Here is a 23,576-nt window from a genome sequence, read left to right as displayed (position 1 = left end):
CAGTTTGTGCCTTAGGAAGACTGTTACAGTGATGAAGAGGAGAGAATGGGCAGGGTGTCAAGCTAGGAACCAGTTGTAAGAATTTAACCTGTAGGTAGAATAATAACCCTTATCTGCATAGTGAAAGGATGCTCAGATGACTTTCTGAGGACCAAGCTAGAGGAAGGTAAAGTCAAAGACAAGAACTTTTAAGGCCAGAATGAATCTGTTCTCAAAGATTAGGGAGCACATTATATTTTGGGAGAAAAGACAGATTTTGTATCATTGTTTTTCTAAACTGCTTTTTTGTTTGTTTTCCCCCTGGGAATTATAGAAAGGTATGGCGTGTGAGCACATATGCGAATACGTGTTTACTCAGGTGCAAAGCCGTTTCCGTTTGTGCTCTGGCTAGGCTAGTTCCCTGTTCTTGATCAGGCCATGAGTTACAAGCCAAGCTGGCTTTGAGGTGGAAACTACTGTAGCATAGCTTCTCAGAGTTGGAATGGGGAAGGGTTCCATTCTGTGTTCTGCCCCAGCCTCTCAGACCAGCGGCCTTCTGTCTTTTTGACAGAATGGATGGGGATGCTTGGTGTTCAGCCATCCTTTCAAATGTAGGAGAGGGTAGGAAGCTCTTCCTTGTGCAAAATCTGACATATAATTTCTCCTGGGCACTTTTGTCTTCTTTCAACATAAGAAGTTTTCAAGTTTTTGAGGTAGATGTTCTTGTTTCTTTGATCTACCTAAACACATTTTCATTTCTTAGAAACTTGCTTCTTTTGAGGCTCTCCTGGACCAGTGAGTTTTAGACTGTCTGGTGTGAGCCTGTACTTTGTGTGTTCTATCTCATGCATATTTTCTTGATGGTAATGACTAAAATTGAAAGCAGTAAATTGTTTGAATTATTTCTGATGTCTCTAAGTCAAAAGAAAAAAATGTTAGAAGTCTCTAGACTAGTTGTCTTTATGGCCTGTTATTATTTTGCAGATGATAGGGAATGATACAGGAGCCTCCAACACATATGTTGTTTACAATCAAGATTTATTTAGTTATTGTTATTAGTAATCTCTCACTCTAATGCAGTTCATAAAGTCTGCATATGCATGGTTACATAAATATATACACTTGCCAAAGCCATCATTCTGCACTCTTAAATGTGTTTCAATGCATGTAAATTATACATCACTAAAGTTGATTTTAAAAAAACAAGCTAAAGATATATTTAGCTCTTCTCAAGACAAATGCATTTCTCTTGGGGGGGGTGGGGGGTAGACATATGAAAGAAAGGAGTACAGCTTGTGGAGAATTAGCAGTTGTGTGTTCAGTCATGTTACAGAGTAAGCAGGTCACAACTCAGTCTAAGAAGCACGTACACATAAGGTTCTGGCCAGAGCCTCAGCTCCATGCAGACGCCCTACTCATAACCATCTCTGCAAGAGCAGGGGATCCAGTGCTGTTTGGCAGAAGCTCAGAGGAGAACCGTGGTTGCTATTCTTCCCAGAATGATTGAGTTCTTGTGACACATGGCCAGAGAGTCACAGAGTAAGCAAGGAGCACAGGAGTGGCCACATCCTCTGTTGTTGTCACATGGATATGATTATACCTGGGCAACAATGCAGTTAAGGAACTCTGTTTGTATGCACAGCTGTGCTGAACTCAGTAGGCTAAAAAGTTCCCATAGGGTAATGCTGATGATGCCTCTACATGATGAATGAAATGTCTCAAAGCTGTACACTCGGAAGTCATTAGACTCTTAGGTGTGTACATAGTTTGCTTTAAAACAAAGGATTCACAAAGATAATGAGAGGTTACAGTGTGGCCCAGTAACTCTAAATATATTAATATTTGCAGGCCCCTGCTCTGTCTGTACAAGTGCCCCTTTCTTGTGACCTGCCTGTTTCTTTCTAGTCAAGGAGACTGTAGCAGACTCCTCCCTCAGCCCAAGGGAAAGGAGTTCTTCACCCTCTGCCTTAGCCTATAACGATGTAGAAGTTGGTGATAGGGTTTTAGTGCAGTGACTTATCTGCTAGCGTAGATTGTTTCAGGCAGGAGTGTTAGGGAGACACGAGTACTGCTGAAGTGTCAGGAATGCAGGCTTCGCACTCGCTTCTGTGGCTAGGAAAGCTGACTGAAAGGAGCTTCGCGGTTGCGAAAATGAAAGTTCATCGAACACTAAGGGAGATCTGTTGTCTGAGAACACTGCCCCAGGAACAGGAGCACTCAACTGTCTTGCTGGAAAGTCCAGTGAACACTAAGGGAGATCTGCTGTCTGAGAACACTACACAGGAACAGGAACGCTCAACTGTCTTGCGGGAAGTCTGCAGTCCTCTCCTTGTGTCGTCCTTCTAATACTAAAGTAGAAATTCCGCTGACCTCGTGTGCAGATGAGTGCATAGCCCAAGAACATACCAGGGCAGTGGTGGGATTTGAACACTGACTGCCCCACCCTAGGTTTTGTGTGCCCGTTTCATATTGGAAAGCAGTGCCTTCCAAGTGTTCGAGATGGAGATGCAAACAAGAGAACGCACTGCTCTCGCAGAGACCTGGGTTTGGTTCCCAGCACCCACAGCAGGCAGCTCACAACCTCATGTAACTCCAGTTCCAAGAGATCTGATTTCCTCTTCTATATTGTGTGCATGTGCGCGCATGCATACACACATGCACACACACACACTTACTTTCAAGATTGCATTTCAGGATTCCACATGAAAACCCTGTGGCAGGACCCAACAATGTGTTTCCAGAAACTTTGCAGGTGATCTAGTGTTTACTCAAGTTTGAGATCTCTGGCTGTATTTGTGTGACAGACTGAAAAGGTTAGGGATGTTGAGACAGTGTGGAGAACCCGGGATGGAGGCCCACGAGAGGCCGCGGAGACAGCGGGGTTGGGCAGGGAAAGAGCGTGCACCGCGCTGGCACCTGTGTTCTCACGTGACACGCCCACTGGGGGAGGGATGTGTGCCTCAGTAGACTTAGCATTAAAGACAGCTGAATCACTGTGGAAGGGACAATATGCGGAGAGAAAAGAGTTCTCCTGTGCTCTTCTGCAAAGAAGTGAAAGAAGTTACCTATGCCCTGATGGTCGTAGTGATCCCATGAGTTTCTACGTTGGTTAGGACCTATTCTACTTCACCATTAAATGGGTGCATATATAACTGTCTAACTACCTAACTCTCTGTCTTTGTATCTCTCTGTCTCTCTGTCTCTGTCTCTCTGTCTCTGTCTCCCTCCCTCCCTCCCTCTCCCTCCCTGCCTCCCTCCCTGCCTCCCTCCCTGCCTCTCTCTCTCTCTCTCTCTCTCTCTCTCTCTCTCTCTCTCTCTCTCTCTCTCTCTCTCTCTCTCTCTCTCTCTGTGTTTATAACTAATTAAAGTTGATCTTGATGAGATCCTGGTTCCAGGGTAAGGACCGAGTGCTTGTGCCTGAGGTGTCAGCAGAGCTCATGAGTGACACTGAAGTGATGTCACGCATTAGAGAAGAGAATGGCAGCCCCCAGCTACACCATTCATCCAGCAGGGACTCCAGGAGTCATGATCACTGCTGCATCGCAACAGCTGTTGCTGTTTTAGGTAGACTGCTGTATTAGTATTGTTGATCTGTACTATCTTAATTTGGACTATATTTTATTTAGTATAAAACTCAAGACCACAGATTCTTTCATTACTCCCTATTGCATATCAAAAGTGCAAAGATTTCCTGCTGGATTACACTGCATTGTAGTCTCATTCTTACAAAAGAACAATTTGTATTTGTTGTATCAAGGGCATTTTACTCCTAAAGTAAATTTGATTTAACCAGAATCTCCAAAGAAGATAAGTTACGGACTTTGTTTGAATTTGTTTTCTTTTTTTGCTATCAAACCCAACATGACATGTAAATGCTTGTTTGGATTTCTTTTCCTCCTACAAAGTAGGTTCATTTGGAGAATAATATGTTTGTGTGTTTGAGTGAATTCCAGTGTGAGGTGCTTTTTGCTATGACGGTACCACCCTTTTATTACCCAATCATTAAGTCCCCCTCCTTTTTCAGGAAAGTGAATTTGTACTTTGGACATGGTTTATCAGATGCTATTAATGAGCCACTATTAAGACTGCAAGGCTGAAGTACCCGGGCCTGATTACAGGAATTAAAATAGTGTGTGTTGGCTTCCCACTGCTCCCCAGCAGGACCGCTCACTCGTAATTCCTTTGCATCTAGTCTCAGCAGGAGAAGATTGACAGCATCGCAGACCACGTCAGCAGTGCCGCTGTGAATGTGGAAGAGGGAACCAAAAACTTGGGGAAGGTAAGATTCTGCTCCTGCTGACAGATCAATGGTACTCTGGCTCCCAGGACTCTCCAGTATTAACCCAATTGATCTGCTCTCTTCAGTGCTGAGGGAACCAGCAATTAAGGAAATAAGGAAGAAACGACACAGGTAGTGTAAGAAATCAATGGCTGTAATATTCTACTCGCAGATTCGTTCTATCATGAGAGAATTTTTTTCCCAAAGAGAATGAACTGTGGTCTCACTCGAGGGTATGTGGTTGTTACGAAGGAACACTGCAGAGGCCTAGGGCGAAGGGAGAGCAGCAGTTAGTCCAGGCAGAGCACGCGTGAAGACTGCAGCGGCACTCAGGAGTGTGACCGTCTGTTGTGTGTACGATGTGGTTTCAGCCCAGGTGCTTAGTGTGGAGTAACCTGTGCTGGGTCAAAGCTTCGCTGGCCGACAGTGGCTGCTGAGATGGGGTAAATAAGCCAGCCACATAGTGGATTGATTGTTTTGTAAGTAAAATCAATTTGTAGCTGTCCACTCCGGAGCAAGCTCCCTTAGTTCTGTGGTCTGGAGCAATGGCAGTACCTGTGGAATACACACACACACACGCACACGCACACGCACACACAAACAGAATAATCTCTAAGGTTAATTATGAACCCAGCATTAAAGAGGCCTTGCCAGGAGTAATGAGAGGAAGCGCACATCCCCACAGGCAGATTTTCTCAACTCACTTTCTAAATTGAATTTTTTTTCTTTTACAGGCTGCAAAATACAAGCTGGCAGCCCTGCCTGTGGCAGGTGCACTCATCGGAGGAGTGGTGGGGGGTCCCATCGGCCTCCTCGCAGGCTTCAAAGTGGCAGGGATTGCAGCTGCACTTGGTGGCGGGGTGTTGGGCTTCACAGGTGGAAAATTGATACAAAGAAGGAAACAGAAAATGATGGAGAAGCTCACTTCCAGCTGTCCAGATCTCCCTAGCCAAAATGACAAAAAATGCAGTTAAAGCCCATGCTTCCAGCTGGTGCCAACGCACCCGTCCTAAGAGCCCCTTACGCTGTTGATGCCCAGCTGCTGAGCAGTGTCAGGAAGAGGTTCTCCATCCGTGTCCATGTGGCATTGAACCACCAGTACTGGATGTGTTTGTTTGCTGTTAATGGAGATGTTGGGGGGATCTTGGGCTGAGGGGTGTGATGTCTGTCAGGTCCAGTTTAAAGACTGCCAAAGAGCAAGAGTTCTGCCTGGAAATGTGAAAACTGAACCATAACTCTAAGATCTACGATGTGTAGAAATGTATCGGGCACATGAGGGTCAGCGTATTTGTAGATGATTTTCTCCTATGGGGGGGACAGAAGATGAGTTGAGGAGTCTTTCTGTCTGGTAGGGATGTTGTTGCCTCACAAGGGGCACAGGTGAGCTACTTCTGTACTTGGGGGCCGGTTGTGCTTGGACCATGTGTATTTTCTGGTGACGGAAACCAATACTATAAAATGGGAAGAGAAGCCCACTTTCTCTTTACAGCCTCTCCATTGTGACATGGGTATCTTTCTGGTCTCCCTTGCCTCTCCAGTAATGAGCACAGAATCTATGTGCTGGTCTAACCCAGCTACCAAGCCCACTTGCAGCTGGTGATTCTGAAGGCTCTGCTTCTAAGGGGCATTCTACCCGTGTTATGAGGGGTTTTCTCATAATCTGCCCGTTTATGTCATTTTCCATCTGTAGTTGTACCAAATCTGTCATCTCGTAAGTCGAAAAAAGAAAATGTAAATATTTCCAACATTTTTGGGCTAAGGGCAGTACAATCATACCAGGGGCACTTTAGGACGTCAAGGGGCTGACATACCTGCCTCCAAGGGTCTGGGCCCCTCAGTCTTCCTGGGGGCTGAGACGGAGTTTTCTACCTCACTCTGTTACCGCTGCCCTTTCCTAGGCTGTCTCCTGTCCTTCAGCTTCACCACCACTGTCCCTCCCTGTGTTCATGCTTAACTTCTCTCATGTTCTAGACGGCCAAGGCCAAGGTTCAGACCCGATGAAAGATCTGTGGTGTTAACCCAACAGCAGCCTTGGTTCAGTCCAGCTTCATGTCTGTCTCAAACAAGAAGATTGGAAATCTAGAGAAAAGGAATTTAAGACGTCAGGCAGCCTCACTCTGCATCCTAATACATTTAAGCTACCATGTGGTTGCTGGGAATTGAACTCAGGACCTTTGGAGGAGCAGCCAGATGTGGTTTCCTGGAGTAATTGTTAGTGCTCTTAACCTCTGAGCCATCATTCCAGCCCCTTCTAACATGTTTGAAATAGGAAGAAGCCACTGGTGACCTCATTCTTCAATCTTTCCTGAGGAGAAAGTCAACCAGAGCATGGGTTCAAAGATGGAAGGGTTTATCATTTACCTTCTTATAAGAACTATGTTGATGTTTGACCTCTACTGAACTCTACCTTCCCCTCTGTGTCACAAGACCCATCCTCCCATGCACTATATCGTATTAAATTATTGGGAAGTATCAAGTTTTTGTTATCTGTTGATTTAAGACTTTAATACCCCCAAAAAAAAAAAAGTACTTTGAGTACGTGTTAGCCTCTGAGCCATTGTCTGACACTGGGAGTCATGCATTTGGAGTAATTACTTTTAACTTCATCCTTTGCTGTTTCTTGATGCTCAAGTTGGGTATGTCAAACCTGAGCAGGAGGCAGAAGTCATCCAGATTCTTTTAAATTTGTTTTGTTTTTCAAGATGGTTTCTCCTATGTAGCCCTGACTGTCCTGGAACTCACTCTGTAGACCAGGTCGTCCTTGAACTCAGAGTCCACCTGCCTCTACCTTGGAGTTCCGGGTTCTAAGGTGTGTGCCTCTACCACCTGACTAAAACAAGATTCTTGAACCTCCATCATGGGTAATTCTGACCCAGCCAGTCCAGCCTGCGTAGCTGGAATTATAAGAATAAGCAATGATGTTCCATTGTCTAATCTGTGTTTCACTTCATCTTCCTCATCGCTCAGTGCTCATTCTGTCAACCCCAAAGGGGCACTCAGTCAGTGTGCCATAATAGCCTCAGCACAAAGGGTTAAAAGATGGGATGAGGCTTGTAAAATTCACATCTTGTGGATTTTACATTTTTACTGAGCCACTGTGGGAACTGTTGGCATACTCATGAACTGTCAGTATTGGGGTTTTGACTCTACCCATCTAAATGCTTAAGGACGTTACAGTCTTCTTTAAAATTTTATGCTTTAAAGTTATTTAAAAATTGTACCTCATTTCCCCACAATTGAACCAAATAGCCAACTTTCTGTGGAAATTGATTAGAGGTGTTTAATCAACTATAAATGATATAAAGTACTTAAAAGTATAAATTAGTCAATATGACACAGAGTGATCTTAAAATTGAACTTAATATGCCCCATAGTGTCAAGTTAAATTTATCTTCTCTATGATTCATGTCTTATTTTTATTTCAACCAGTTAAAAAGGACCACTTTAATTAAGGTAGTAAAATTTGTAGAGACTCATTTCAGTAATGGCAGCATTCCCAAAGACTTTTTTAATGTTATAGTCTGAGAATTTCTCTGAAATGCTGGTGTAACCCACAGTGAAGCATGTATTAAAACTGAATATATATATATGATAAATGTTTATCATTATGTGTAATAAATTTTGATGTTTTGGTTTTCAGCCCCCAAACACTCTTAGTCTACAAATAGGTTGCCACCCTGAGTTTTCAGAAAATATCTTTTCCTAGAGAAGAACTGGTGCTCCCCATGCAGTTAGCTAGGCATTTCACCAGGCATCTACGGAGAGGGTACCTGGGCCTCAGAAGGATTAAGTGATGTGCAGTTGTTCAGTGGCACTGGGTATGTCGGTGCTCAGTCTTTCTCTGATACGCTGTGTGGCATCTCCCAAAGCCTGTGACCATAAGGCCAGCCGTGGACAGCCCATACTGCTCATTTCCTTCTTTGTCTTCTGGTGCCTCATCGGTGTCCACAGCCTGCTCTTAACTGTGGCCACGGCAGAACACAGCACTGCACTTCCTCACCTTTGAAATGAAGAGCACTACCCTGCCCCACCCTCTACACACTGGGATATGTCGTAGACTGTGATCATTGTTTAAAGTGGTTTATAAAATTAAACATTAGTACTCTAAAAGCAGATCTCTCATAGCTTTTAGAATCAATTAAACATTATCCTTTAAATGGTGCCTCTTGGAAGCCATGCACACTCTGTGGGATGCTGGGGACACTTAGGCTATTTCTGAACATCTGCTTTTGGATTTGCCACCAAAGAATAGCACATCAAATGAGAAAAGCCACAGGCTGTTTTCCATACCTTGTGACCCCGCTCTCTTCCCGTCTCAATCCTGTGTCTTTTGTTGGTTTAACTGTCCTGCCTCACACACAGAAACCAGGGCAACGTGCCTAGGAAGTGAGCATGCTGAAGCTGCCTAGAGCTGGCCACACTTCTGGAGCAAGGACTGGGGTTACCCTGAAACTTCCACGTTGCCACAAATGTCCTCCTGCCTGTCTGCCTCTCATGTTCTGTTTCCTGCAGCATGAGAACAGGGTGCTGATAACACCTACTGTTCACAAGAAGTTTTGAGGCTGAACTACAGATACCTGACACAGTACTTCCTTCCAGTAAAGCCCAGAAGCCAGACCACCCTTTGAGTTGTTAGTAAGCAAAGGCATTTCTGAGAAGAGCCCCAGAAACCCTTCACTCATAGATAGCACATGGTCTCTGGGCAGAGGAGGGAAAGCCTTGTCTAGGTCCTCCTTGTCCATGCAATGCTTCCTCACTACACTAGAGTGTGGCTGTGCTGCCCATGTGCTTACAGGTATCTGATGACATTCTCAAGTAGTTGGAGGTCTATGGGGCAAGAGTGCTTCCTTCCTTACCCAGTCATAAAACTGTGTGTGCAGAGTTTGTTGTTCTTGTGTTCTGAAGTAGGGCTTTACTGGCAGCCTAGACTGGCTTTGAATTTACAATCTTCCCGCTGTATTCACCCAAGTGTTGGATTTGTAAGCATCTGACTCTGTTTTATAACTGTTACTAACTCTTGTGTTCCTAACAAATGGTTCTATTTGGGTTCATCATTTAGACACCCTTTCACTAAGAAACTTCTTGAGTGCTATAAATAATAAGAGAGTTATGTATCTGCATTGCTACCTTAAAGAAATTAGTTTGTGGCAATAATACACCTGTGCCATATTAACCAAATAAATATGTTGAAATAAAAACATAAAAAATGCCAAAAACTTGCTCAAGATCACAAAGCTACTTGTAAGATCTAAGAGAATGATCTGGAGGGGAGAGAGGGGGAATCCATGTGTTACTAAGTTTTTGCTATGCCATGTCAAGTTGCAAGCTGAAGATTGGGTCTCCGCACAATTTCAGTGGTTCGAATCAGGCAAAATGGAAAGAAATGTTCTTGGGGGAATTAGATGCAATTTCTCAACCTTCCAAACTGTCAGTCTCACCGCATGTGCCTTTGTAGCCAAAGCACAAGGATCCCACGTTACAGCGAGTGGAGATCCATCAGTTCCTGCCAGCGCCTTGCATGACTTGTTTCACCAAGACATTCAATAGTTTGCTTTTCACACACACTTCTCATCTGTTTGAGATTTCCCTCTTAATGTTAATTACTGAACTGTGTTACTTAGGTTTCATTAACTGAACCCCTTAAAGCAGTTTCCCACATTATTGAACTGTAGGTGTTGGTGAAGTAAGGACAAGGAAAGTCAAGAATTTCTGCAAAATTAAGTTCTTCCTAAATTGACTTGTCATTTACTATGTTGCTGAGTGGTGCTTGAATAAGGAAATATGCAATAAAATTCACCAATTTAACAAACACTAAGCTGATTTCCTGTTGTGTGTTGAATGATAGTGTCAAATACAGAAAGCTAGTCCTGTAGACTCTGTGATAGTGAGCCATTAAGTTACCTAAAGTGGGTATGTCACACCAAAACATGCTAAGTACCAGGAAGAGGTTGCACAATAGGTCTCAATGGAAACGGATAGGAAGGCTTTGTAGAGCTCAGGGTTTGAGCAGTGGGTAAGGAAGAACATGCCTCATGGAAGAGGGGCTGTGTTTCAAATGAGTGAGGAATTCCATGAAACAAAATAACAAGGGAAAAATCGGAGTTAATAGCAAGAAAACGAGGAATTGAATGTATGACTTAACAATGGAGCTGGTTGGTGGAAACAGATGAGAGGCTATATATATTTAAAATACAGTAATTTGTTTACTCTGGAACAGTGGTTCTCTACCTTCTTAATGTGGGGAGCCCCAACCATAACATTTTCATTGCTACTTCATAACTAATTTTGCTACTGCTATGAATTGTAAATATCTGTGTTTTCTGACGGACTTAGGTGACCCCTGTGAAAGGGTCCCCTTAGTTGCCATAAATGTTCTTCATACTGGCTGGAGCTTTTGGTATTTAGTGTAGTTGACATTCTTTCTCACCTCTCATTTGTGAGATTCCCCCTGCTCAATACTGAATGCTTACTTTGTGATGATTATTCATTCCATAAACAATTACTGGAAACCCATAGAGAAAAGTCATGCTATTTACCTCTTAGTGTCCAGGACATCCAGTCTAGTTTGCATGGTCATATTTCCTGACAGATGCTTCCACCTGTCAGTTTCTTCAGAGTTGAAATTTTCTCTTTAGTGGGTGGTAGTAGGATCTCCCCAACTAGACCGGAACCTTCATTTGGGCTGTGACCATACATTTGCATCTTTGAATATGTGTATTTGGCATGCAATACAGTGATGAGAGTACAATTGAGTGGCAAGGCCATGGCTAACTTTGGAGGTGTGCGATAGAATGTACAATAGCTAGGAAACAGCTAATCTGTGTGTAGTGCCATTAAGAGGGATGCAAGATACAAAAGAAATTTGGGAAACACATTGAGTACTTGAATGTTAGGAAGATTGCAGAATCAGGAGGTGAAGACATTTCTCTGTCACACTGAAAGTTCTGATCAGGAAGAAAGGTCCTGGATCTCCATTACAGCCAAAGTTCCATGGGAGTTGCTTTTGTTTTTTTGTTTTTGAAATCTATTTTACAGTTGGATTGTGGGATTGGTAGGCTCTACATTACTTTCCTTGTTGTTGAGACAAATAAAAGCCCTTGAAACGGGTTTGTTTTGCTCAGTTTCAGGAGCTTGAGGCAGCTGTTGGCATTGTATCTGCAGCTGGGAAGTGACGCGTGGTTTTCATGTGGTCTAGGACCTCTGACCATGGGATGGTCCAGCCCAGATTAACCTCATCTAGAAACTCCCTCACAGACACGTCCAGAGGCCTGATTCTGTGTCTTTGGTGGTTCTAGATCTTGTCAACTTGTTGATATTAATCATCACAGGGCCTAAGAGATTTACAATTGCATCAACTAGTATTGAAACAGGAGGTAGCTGAAGGAGAGCAGAGGCTTTGTTGGGCAAGCAGAGAATGGAATTAGGCTATAATAGTGCTGAAGTTAAGAGGGACACACTTTGACAGGATTTCAACCCAGTTTTCTGATGCTAAAGGTCATACACTTACCCCGCTAAATAGTCTCTCTAGATAGGGATGGAAAGCGACACTACAGTTGCCTTTTCTCTGTGAGTCTTCACTCATAAAAGATTACTGCCACTGGGAAGGGTGGAGGTCAATAGCTCAAGACATTCCTACAGACCATTTCTTTGATACGTCCTTGCCCATGACACAGGGTGACATGTGTTAAAATAATTATGTATGTTAAATGCCCAGAATGGTGGTTGATTCAAACTGTCAGTGACCAGAGTTATAGCATTTACTATTATTTTCTCCAGTGTAGTGGCGTGAGTGAAAACGACCCTCATGAACTCATAGCGAGTGGCATTATTGGAGGTGAGTGGGGTTTGAGGTTTCTGAAGGTCAAGCCAGTCCCAGTGTCTCTTCCCCTGCTGTTCACTGATGCGATGTAGAACTCTCAGCTACTTACTTCTCCAGCACCATGTTTGCTTGTACCCTGCCATTCTTCTTCCACAACAGTAACTAACCCTCTGTACTGTAAGCCAGCCCCGGTTAAACGTTTCCCTTTCTAAGAGTCGCCGTGGTCATGGTGTCTCTTCAACAACAAACCCATGTGCATTAATGCGAAAGCATGGTGTACTTATAAGAATAGTGAAAGCAATATTGGGTGACACTAAAATGAGCAGAGATGAGAAAATGATTGAATTTTAAGAGTAAGTTGATATACTCTGTCCTCTAGACAAGTGGTGGTAACATGTTATGCATACTTAACATTTTTATTTTAGCCTGCAAAGTAGCAGGTTTCCTTATGGCATTTCCACACACACTTGCTTCTGGTTGGCATTCCCCCACACACTGCTCTCTCCCATCTCCCTGCCCACACCCCAGTGTAAACCCTTCCCCTCCTGGCATTACCCTTCTGCACTCCTCTCCCTTAAGGATTCTTTACACCCACTCCCCACCACCCTATGGTTCCCTTCCTAGTTTCCTGGCTTCTGCCCACATTCACTCTCATAAATACACATATGTAAAATCTAGAAGCTAAGATCTGCATGTGAGAGAATATGTTGTTACTTCCAAAACTGTGTTACCCTCAGTTAATAAAAAATTCTCCCGTTTTCCTCAAAGTACAGAATCTCATTTTTTCATTTTCTTTACAGCTTAATAAAATTCCACTGTGTATATGTACCCCCATTTTCATTGCCCATTCATGTGTTGATGGACATCGAAGCTGATTCCATTTCCTTGCTACAGTGAACAAAGCAGCAACTAACATGGAGAACCAAGTATCCAATTACAATACATGGTCCTTTGGGCACATACCTAGTAGTACAGCGGGTCTAAATGGTCGTTGTACTTTTAGCTCTTGGAGGAATGGCTCCACCAGTTTACTGTCCCCACTAACATCTAATAAGGGTTCTTCTTTCCACACACCGTTGCCAGCATCTGCCCTTTGTTCTTCTGATGAAAGCTGAATGCTAAAGACTTAAAAAAAAAATAGTCATTTGTATTTCTCCCGAGAATTCCATGGTCTCCTTAGCCCACTTTCTTTTGACTTGTGGAATTTCTGGCATGGCCTGTCTTAAATCAGAACACCAGGCTCATTATGATGCCCTCCTTTCCCTGTGTCTCCATTGATGCCATGTTTGGCTTTCCTTCCTGGGTACTGATTAGAGCAAGAAAACACACAATCATCTTCCAAAATGAGTTTATCCCTACCTACGTTTACCAAAGGGCACCAAGAAGAGACATTAACTTCCTCTGTTGCGGCTGTCATAAAATACACAGGGTCCATCACATAAGGGTTAGTGGGTGATCTTCGATACAAATGGATGAGTTTGTAGAAACAATGGGTCAGTAAGTACTGGGAAGAAACCGGAACCACAACCTCTGATAATACCCTACCATGGGTAGAAGTGTGGCCTTTCTGTGCCTAGTCTAAGGTGGCTCTGTTTTCTATAGCTCAGACCATAGCAGGTATGTGCAATTATAATCACCTTTTACTATTTTGTCTCTTCATTCATAATGGGAGGAGGGCAGTTTATTAATTGCTGAGTCTGTAACCTGGAAACAGTAGTTCGCAAACCTATGGTTTATCATAGCAGTCAACTAACTTGTTGCCTAAAAGATGGTTGACTAAACTGGGGTCATATCTCCTAACGTGGAGTTAGGAGAAAATTGCTGATACCGCAGACCATTGCCAAGACAGCAACCATTCTGATAGTTAACACTTCCCTAGCTTGGTGGGCACTGTGAACCTTTATTTTTTGGCAGCCTTTGGAGCTCAAAGCTGACTTAGCAGGTAGGACTGAAGGTGACAGATTCCTTTGTAGGATATGTGCAACTGACAAATCAGATAACTGAGATACAGAGACTTGTTTTCAGAGTCCATTCCAATTTATTGTCCTGGACGCCTTTGCTTGCTTGTTCTGTACTTTAGCTTCTCTGTTCCCATCAGAGATGCGCTGAGTTCCTCTACCTTATCAAGTGGCTAGAATACAAAGATGTATTCTTATAACCACAACCAAAATCAGCATGGGGAGTTTGTTTTAGCTGAGGTGGGAATTGAATAGGAAGCAGTGAAGGGCTTCCTACCTTGCTTTCTACAATCCAGGACCACCTTGCCCAAGGTTGATGCCACCTACAGTGGGCTGGACCCTCCCACATCAATCCATCAAGAAAGCTCCACAGGCTTGCCTACAATTGAAGCGTTTCCTCAGCTGAAGTTCCTCTTCCCAGATGACTCTAGCTTGTGCAAACAGACTAACCAGGACAAGACGGCACTTGTGCTACACATAAACCAGGTGGACTTTGCTAGACAAGGGGTGTGTGTATGTCGGGGGTGGGGTGGGAGTGGGGGTGAGACTTCAGGGAAGAAACTTGAAGCATCACTACTCCTGGGTCCTCCATGGTCTAAGGATAGTTCTACACTCCCCGTGTTCATGAGGGCACTGGACGCATCACCTGAAGGCTGGGCTTGAGTTACCTGCACGTGATCTCACAGGTCCCCCTTCTGAGTCAAGTAAAGCACAGTGACATGATCTGGAAAGTAACATTACACCTCACCTAGATTCCAAGTAAAACATTCATAATACGGTATTTATGAAAATAGTAAAAGTCTCAAATTAGAAGTATTTTACAAATATAGTTTTATTACTCGGAAATGCATACAAAATTTCACACACAGCTAAAGTTGATAAGCAGAGGTCCTAGCAAACTTTTAATGAATACATAAGTCATTATGGCCAGCAGTGACCCTGGAGTAGCTCTCCGCAGGCCCCTACCAGCTCTGAGAACTACCTATATCCGCTCCAGCACAAACAACTGCACTTCATTTTGTTCATATGACTTCAACAGTCAAATGCCAGGAACCACAATCATTTTGAAAACTGGAATACTGTATCCAGTTAACAGAGTATTCGGGTTTCTCAGACAGTCCCAATACTTAATAGGGAGCACTGCTCTGTGATACAGGGTATAGGCCAAAGCCTTAAAATAATTTAAGGTTGCAAGTGTTTTGCTTGTGTGTGTGAACTTAAATTTTATGTCATTTTACTTTTGGCCAAGCAGACTATATCTGCCGAAGAAATAAAATTGCACTGTTTTGGTTTTCCTGATTATCAATCATTACACCTTCTTTTTGCCTTGATGCATTTTTTTAAGGTTTTTGGCAACATTAGCACTTTGTCTTGAGTTCATTCTGAGCATTCCGATTTCAGTTTTGGATTGCGTGTCCCTTGGGAGCTTTTATCATTCCAGCTACCCTTCTTTTTGCACAAGACCCCTAACCAACTGACTTCATCAGTAAGCCCTCCCTCCAATAGACACTCCCGACGATCATTCTCTACCTTATACAGTCATGCCTTGCGTGTGCGTGGAGGCCAGAGAACAGTGGATGTCCTGTTTCATCATCCCGGCGAAGGAGCAGAGAGTCCGGCTTCTGGCTCTTAACCACCCATTCTTCAGTGCAATCTGGCATGCTTTCTAGTTCTGGCTGAGAGGCCTAAGGCTCAGGACAGACTGAGTACAGTAAGGCAACTTCTGTAGCACTGAACTGTTGTTCAGGTGGAATTGTAAAGTCTGAGGCTTGTTTCTGTCGTATCCATTCTGCAGTGTAGTGTAAAGCCCATACTTGGTACCCGAGCCATTGCTCACTTCACCCAGCCTCCAGTGAGTCAGCCTCCCCCAAGTACTCTTTCCCCGTGCATCCTGCTGTTTCACGTTATCATGGGCATGACAAATCCTACCTCTTTTCAGGGGTTTATGTCTTAAAGCCCCAGCATAATGTTCTCATGCAATTTTTGGGACTCAGTGCATCTATGCCAGGTTTAATCTGGAATAGCTTGTTACAGTGATAGTTCACATGGTCATTGACAATGACAAACCACAAGCAATTCTAAAATGTCACATCACCAAAAACCTGAGTAACTGTCAATTGGTATCTGCTCCCCCCATGACTTCTCAATCCTAACCAACCCTTGGGATCCAGATAGACAATGCCAACCCTTCAAATATCTAGAGTGCTGTCACCCATGTTTTCTCTAAGAAAAAGTCTTGCTTTGTTTTTTTGAGACGGGGTTTCACTGTGTAGCCCTGGCTGTCCTGGAACTCGCTCTGTAGACAAGGTTGGCCTCTAACTCAGAGATGCGTCTGCCTCTGCCTTGAATGCCACCACGCCTGTCATAACAATAGTCTCCATACTTACGTTTTAAAACACTACACTAAATTCTCTTCATGCATACACTTGAACTTGTGAAGAACTCTTTATAAACCGGCATCAAGTACTGTTGAGTGCTGAGGACTTTGCATGGTATAAAAATTACTCAAGGATTTGTTTCTTATTCTTTCGATAAACATTTGCAGATGAGTACATCAAAACTGGGAGTCACTACAAATACAGACACAACGTTCAGTACCACTGTCCTTAACGGCCTCACCATCCAGAAGACAATGGCAGTGGCAGGCTTCAGCCCAACCCCTGATCTGTATGAGTACTACATAGCACACCAAGTGTTCACTTTAAACAGCCCTCTGCTGTTGCTTTAGGCCACACCGGAACTGCGCTCCTCGTGGCCGTTTTCTAGTAACTAACCTCAGCTAGCTGTCTGCAGCCCAGTGTTTGACCGGTATCTTGTATTATTTTTCAAACCTAATTACAGGGTCACAATTTATCACAGCTGATTTTCCTTTTTTGGTGCTGTTTTGACCTTGTATGTGAGCTTGCTGTACACCTGTGAGTTTTCATCCTGAATCCCTCAGATCTGGTCAGTCTCATCACTGAAAACAACTGCAATCATACTCAAGACACTGACTAAAAGCAACAAAGTGACAGAATAAAGGCTAGCTTCTAGAAAGCTCTGTCCTAGTTTTCCAGTCACAACCTGGTGAAATATTCTAAACATGCCCCTTATAACCTCATTAATATTTATTATTCTGAATAAAACTACAGAAACTATGGACAAAGTCATGCATAATTAAGAACTAGAAGCTGATTTTTAAAAATAACAGTTATTAAACATCCATTATAAATATTCATTTTATTTTAAAAGGACTGGAAGATGTTACACATATCACATACTACATAAGATGGCACATGTCAACCTTTTAAGCTTAAAAATAATATCTCCCCAAACTGGGACTGACTCATATCCCAAGGATAAATGACCCTTGGCCTATAGCACCACACCAGGCCCTGAGGAAAGACAGTTCTGAGCCGGTCTGACCTCTGGCACTGGGATTCCTGATACAATGCGGAGGGTCCTCTCCCTCTGCTTTTCTCCCTGGCAGTTCTGAGGCCTGGCAGAGGCCTTCTGACTGCACACTGCAGGCCTGGGAATCAGGGAGGCTAGAGGGCGGAGGAGACCCTCTAACGATTCACAATAGCTGACAATGGGAGAATTTAAAACGTTATGTCCCTTAACAGCTTTCTTTCATCTACGTAACTATAACAAAACTACAAAAGACAAAAGGAGGCTTACAACAATTGAAATACAGTTTCTCTTTGAAAATGAAAATTTCCAGACAGAAAGAGCTTTGAAAGTTTCTAGATCAACACTAGTAACCTGCTCCGCTGATATCTCTACTTTCCTGATTTCGGGGTGAATTCATTCAAAGTTTTAAATGCCATCCATATGTCGAGTTCTCAGACAAACACATAGAAATTTAATAATACTTCCATTTCTTCTTTGTTAGTTCGTAAGGACAGTTTCTGCCAATGCTCTGGCTCTGGCTCTCCTCCTCTTCAGAGTGTGCTTCAGCTACACACTAGGAATCTGAGAAGAACCACTATGGAATCTTCATAAGCAATGCCCAACCAAACAGTACAACACAGTACAGCGTGAGAATTTCAATTTATTCCCCTCCCAAGTCTCTAGAATACATATCCCCTTCGCTTTCAGAACTGTGATGATAAAAACACCAGTAGAACTGGTCATGTGGAAAGAAGAGAGAGAAGAAACACGCACACCACACAGGAGCCAGGCCGGAGTCTGTTGCCTTTGCAATAGCAGTGCGAGCTAACGGCATGCTGCTGGCAATGCCACCTTCTGCTTGCATTATAAAAACTGTGCAGGACAGATTGAAATTGGAGATAGGCCTCTGGTTTTTATTTTGTTTTTAATCCCTAGCAGATTTTTTAAAAAAGAGGCTGTATTAAATGACAATGCATTTGAGTCAGGGGGAGGAAAAAAAATTAAAAACCCAAAACTTCTTTCAGTTTATTCAAAATAAAAATACACATAGAATTATGAAAATATAGGTTTACTATTTCCACCACATAAGCCAATGCTGCTGTTGAAAGGCTTGCAGTGTTCTCGAGTTCTTACAGCTCATCGCGATCCCTCAATAAAGTATACCTATACTCGCTGGGCGCCAGCTTCTGGAAGGAGCTCTCTGGAGGACTGCTCGCTACATCCTGGTCTTGCTACAAAAGAAAGAAAAGGATCTTCGTACCAAAATGCTTTATGGAGTTTTCGTACTTTATATTACATAATTGGCAGTGACCTCATAATTACTTTCTTACTAATAAACAAGAGAAATAGTGCATGCCAAAGTCAAGAGGTAAGTCTGTTATCTTGTTTCCTCATATTAATGCATTAATGCCCCTCCTCCGTTCAGGGCACAGCTGCCACAGGGCCTGTCATGGTTACTGATAGAACACCAAACACCCAGTACTTCCTGGAGAACCCCACAGAGGCACACAACCCTTCACTTTTACAAATGGCGCTAAGAGGGATTGCCTACAATGATCCTTTCTCTGTTAATAAAGCTGCTATTTATCAACCATCCTGATGCCAGAAAGCAGTGAAACTTGGCTGAGAGGAGGAGAAAGAGCCAATACTGTAATAAGCCTCTGCGGTAGTTACACGCCAAGTAGACAAAACCCAGGGACGCGATCAAATGACTCCCGGCCTCTCAAGAGAAGCAGCACGGTCTGTACTCTGCTTTCACCCTGTCTTAGGAGCAAGCTCAGCCTCACCACAGACAGTCCCTCCAGCGGCCAGCACAGGGCGCGTGGCAGCCATTCTAACACAGAGGAGCACGCACCCATCTACCCATGTGACTCTGCCAGGCTCCACTGCCTCAGTAAGCATTTTCTGCTGAAACACATGCTCAAGCTAAAATTATATTACTATAAACACATACCATACCTGGTACCCAGTTGGTTTTAGTACAAAAATATAAATAAAACACTGTCTAAGGGAGAAAGGGAAACAAATCAGGACACTATGGTATGGTAAGTAGATGTTTTTCCTGAGCATATAGAGCATTAGTTCTCAACCTGTGGGTCGCCACCTCTTTGGGGTTGAATGACCCTTTCACAGAGATCACCTGAGGCCATCCTGAATATCAGATATTTACATTATGATCCATAACAGTAGCAAGATTACAGTTGTGAAGTAGCAATGTGGCTAAGGGCCGCCACAACACAACTTGAGGAACTATATTAAGGGGTTGCATCAGCATTAGGAAAGTTGAGAACACTGGTACAGGGTAAGGAGCACGTTTTTGTGGGCTGAAGAAAATAATTATCTTTGGACTAGCAGAATCCCCGGCCCCCAGTAGTAGCTTAATGACCACCAGTTTTCAAATAAAGCATATTATCAGCTTCCCAAGAGAAGTCTTGACTTTGAACCTAATCTGATTTCCAAATAAGGTAAGGAAACATTCAGTTTTTCTATTCTTTGACAAAAAGAAGTTCTTTGGACAAAGTGGTAGACTCAAGTCCTGGCATATAAAACAAGGGGTTTAGTGAAAGTCATCTTCCTCTTAGTTTCAAGGTCATAGACCTGATATAAATAATAACACATCAACATGCAAATTTAGGATTTGTTCAAAAAAGAGGGACATAAAATTACTTGTATTAAAGTTTACAAAGTAGAAATAGTAAAATTCCCAGACTTTAAAATCCATTCTGAGAATCTACCTAATTCATCAATCTATATAGTAACATTTCAACTGAGAATTTATATGTGACTAAAACTAATAAAAAATTTAATGAATAGTTTTGTTAAGTATTCAAATATCAAATGGGAAAGCTGCATTGAGTCCGAAGTTTTGAGCATTATCGATACAGCATCTGTGACAGTTCTGAGAATGGAGGAGTAAATAACAAACCATGTGTCTAGGGTGCACGTCTAGACACAAAAGGAAGAAGGGACAACCACTGGGATCCACTGATTTGTTTGCTCTCCCACATCCTGCTTCTTACTTCTCTCTGAAGCTAAAGTATTTAACCCTGTACAGCCATGTTCCACAGAAATCATATTTAGACCACCCAAGTTTAGATGACTAAGAAATTAGATACAACAGTCTACCAGTTTTCTGGAGGCCTAAAATTTTAAAAAGTAACTTTAAAAGAATACAACGTGAATATGTTGTAGTCAGTTCAGGATTTCTTTTTTTTTTTTTTTTTTTTGGTTTTATGAGACAGGGTTTCTCTGTATTGTTTTGGAGGCTGTCGGACCAGCCCAGCCTCAAACTCACAGAGCTCCACCTGCCTCTGCCTCCCGAGTGCTGGGATTAAAGGCGTGCACCACCACCGCCCGGCCAGTTCAGGATTTCTACAGATGTATCAGGAGCTGAAACTCCAGCTCAGGTCCCCTTTGAGGCTATCTCAACAGACGATTCCCCCTGGCAAACACGTAAATCCTACCTCTCCTGGGGCTGTGTCAGTTGGGTCAGGTCCATGATGGAATTCTCTGTGCAGTTTTCCAGAATGCAGGTCAAATACAAACTGTTTGAGTTTTCCAGGAATTCTAAAAACAAAGGCAAATAATTATTTAGCTTCAACTGCCACAATTGGCTGACCTCTAATTTATTCACTTCGTAGTGCTCTAAAGAAATCTTTACCTCACCAGTCCTATACTACTACAGACAACTAGGGACTAGTTTGGGGCTCTAAGATTTTAGTTTTATTTTATGTATTTGTGTGAGTGTGTACATGTATGTACTAGCACTAGTAGGTAGTGTCTGCAGATGCGTAAGAGGTATCAGATTCCCTGAACTGGAATTACAGATGGTTGGAGGTCATCAGGTAGGTGTTGGAAACCAACCAGGTCCTCTGTAAGAGCATCCAGGGCTCTTAATTGCTGAACTGCTTCCTCAGCCCCCATGTTATAATCACTGTACTTGTTGCACAGACATTTTTCTATACTTACCTTCAACAAAGGTGAAGCTATCAAGATGCTGTATCCCAGATGTGTTTTACCATCCTTTAGATATTTATGTGGTGTGTGTGTGTGTGAATTCATATACTTTTGCCAGCACACACATATACATAAAATAAAAAGAAACCTATCTTACAAAGACTATACTAAAAATGTTGGGATTCAAAGGGGAAAAAAAAACTATAAGTATTCTGTTTTATAACTAGTGAGCACCACTTAGTGTCTCAGCATTTGAACCCAGCATGACCCTGTGGATCCTGTACCCTGATGGAGTCCTCTTTTGATGTGGTCCAGACCGTGCTGAACAAAGCAGATTTACAAAGCAGGCCTTCTTCAGAATTATTTCTTTGACTTGTACCCAATAAAGTAGACACAAATGATACCTAGAAGGCCAATCCATTTTTGCTATTCATTGATTTGCATTCTAATGTCTTTGCCCACATGATTTTTTAAAACTAAAGTTGATTGCTAATTTGATAAGTCACAGATAAGAGTTTTAATTTACATTTCTGGAGAAATTGAGTGTTTTCCTTTCACTGCTTAATTTATTCCTCTGTGCACATGAACTCCCTGCCTTTCACGGAGACTTCTGTTTCAGAAGACTCATTCTATGCTTTAACTAGAAACAATTGTTTTTTCTATTTATTACAAAACTAAAATATACTTCCATACATACTTCGGTTCCTTGGGTACAACAAACTGACTTTTTAATATTTTTGTTTTGTTTTCATAGCAAAGAATAGCTACTCTGTGTTAACATTACCAGTTTCTATCTTTTCTTTTTAAATTTTATCCTGAGGTCCGAAGTGCTGTTTTGGTTATTTTTTTTCTTTCGATAACTCCCACTGAGCTGTACCAACCAATAACTTCATTGTACACCTGCTGGCTCCCACTAGCTTCAATGCAATAGAGACCAGCAGGTGCCAAATGCACAGTTTACAAATACAAATGACTGTCAGGTAGCAGTATTGACAGAATGCCTTGCAAAGGTTCTCTGGCGCAAAGTAATTGCACACACACCAGAGATAAACAGAGAGGAGATCAATTTACATTGCTTCTGACATCACCTTCTGTTCACCACAGCAACGTGCTAAAGTATAAAATTCAAGCCACAGACTCTGAATGTTCTGTCACACCTGACATAATACTGCTGGTTTGTTTACAAGCTGCTAAGGCCATCAGAATACTGCTAGTCAGGGAAGACCTTATAAATGAGTAAATCCTAAATGTGGCAAATTGAGAATATTCAAGACAGACTTGTCTCTGCCCAGGATTTTCCCCCTTGTCATGAGACAAAGGAAAGAAAGAATTGTGAACGAAGAGCAACGGCCAGGGAGGAGGGCAGACTCGGACGACACTGTGAAGCAGGGAGACTGCGGAGGAAGTCTGACGTGTGCTCAGGAAGCGGCGGGTGTTACTGGGAAGACAGAGAGTTGTTATTAGGAAGAGACTGAGTTGTTACTAGGAAGAGAGTGAGTTGTTACTAGGAAGAGAGTGAGTTGTTACTAGGAAGAGAGTGAGCTGTTACTAGGAAGAGAGTGAGTTGTTACTAGGAAGAGAGTGAGCTGTTACTAGGAAGAGAGTGAGCTGTTACTAGGAAGAGAGAGAGTTGTTACTAGGAAGAGAGTGAGCTGTTACTAGGAAGAGAGTGAGCTGTTACTAGGAAGAGAGTGAGCTGTTACTAGGAAGAGAGAGAGTTGTTACTAGGAAGAGAGTGAGCTGTTACTAGGAAGAGAGTGAGCTGTTACTAGGAAGAGAGTGAGTTGTTACTAGGAAGAGAGTGAGTTGTTACTAGGAAGAGAGAGAGTTGTTACTAGGAAGAGAGAGAGTTGTTACTAGGAAGAGAGTGAGCTGTTACTAGGAAGAGAGTGAGCTGTTACTAGGAAGAGAGTGAGTTGTTACTAGGAAGAGAGTGAGTTGTTACTAGGAAGAGAGAGAGTTGTTACTAGGAAGAGAGTGAGTTGTTACTAGGAAGAGAGTGAGTTGTTACTAGGAAGAGAGTGAGTTGTTACTAGGAAGAGAGAGAGTGAGTGAGCACTAAACGGTTAGAGCAGACGCGTGCAAGAAGACTGGCACTATAAACAAACCCTATTTCATCTCAGGTTATAATCTCCTAATTGCAACAGCAAGTGTGGAGCACTAAGTCTTTCGCCCTCTCAGCTTCTTGTTTACAATCATTTATTTTTAGACA

The 23,576-nt window shown here is 42.7% G+C and overlaps 2 protein-coding genes across 4 annotated transcripts in view; one reads left to right on the top strand and one right to left on the bottom strand.

Annotated features, from left to right (window-relative positions):
- Window positions 1-10,067, top strand: part of Stx17 (syntaxin 17) — a 51,705-nt gene extending 41,638 nt beyond the window's left edge. For all 3 annotated transcript variants that reach the window (XM_040738567.1, XM_040738564.1, XM_040738570.1), the window contains 2 exons: window positions 4,172-4,258; window positions 4,993-10,067. In XM_040738567.1, the coding sequence (XP_040594501.1) occupies window positions 4,172-4,258; window positions 4,993-5,232 (327 nt within the window). In that variant the 3' untranslated portion in view covers window positions 5,233-10,067. The remainder of the gene's footprint in view (window positions 1-4,171; window positions 4,259-4,992) is intronic.
- Window positions 10,068-18,300: 8,233 nt separating this feature from the next.
- The window catches only part of Erp44 (endoplasmic reticulum protein 44), a 77,812-nt gene continuing 72,536 nt past the window's right edge, over window positions 18,301-23,576 (bottom strand). The window contains exons 11-12 of the mRNA XM_005078722.4: window positions 20,872-20,974; window positions 18,301-18,639 (exon numbers count right to left, since the gene is read on the bottom strand). Of these exons, the coding sequence (XP_005078779.1) occupies window positions 18,538-18,639; window positions 20,872-20,974 (205 nt within the window). The 3' untranslated portion in view covers window positions 18,301-18,537. The remainder of the gene's footprint in view (window positions 18,640-20,871; window positions 20,975-23,576) is intronic.

This window comes from Mesocricetus auratus, unplaced genomic scaffold, assembly GCF_017639785.1.
Source record: "Mesocricetus auratus isolate SY011 unplaced genomic scaffold, BCM_Maur_2.0 Super-Scaffold_6730, whole genome shotgun sequence".
In the NCBI taxonomy this organism is placed as follows: Eukaryota; Metazoa; Chordata; class Mammalia; order Rodentia; family Cricetidae; genus Mesocricetus; species Mesocricetus auratus.
This window is presented reverse-complemented; position numbering and strand designations above follow the sequence as displayed.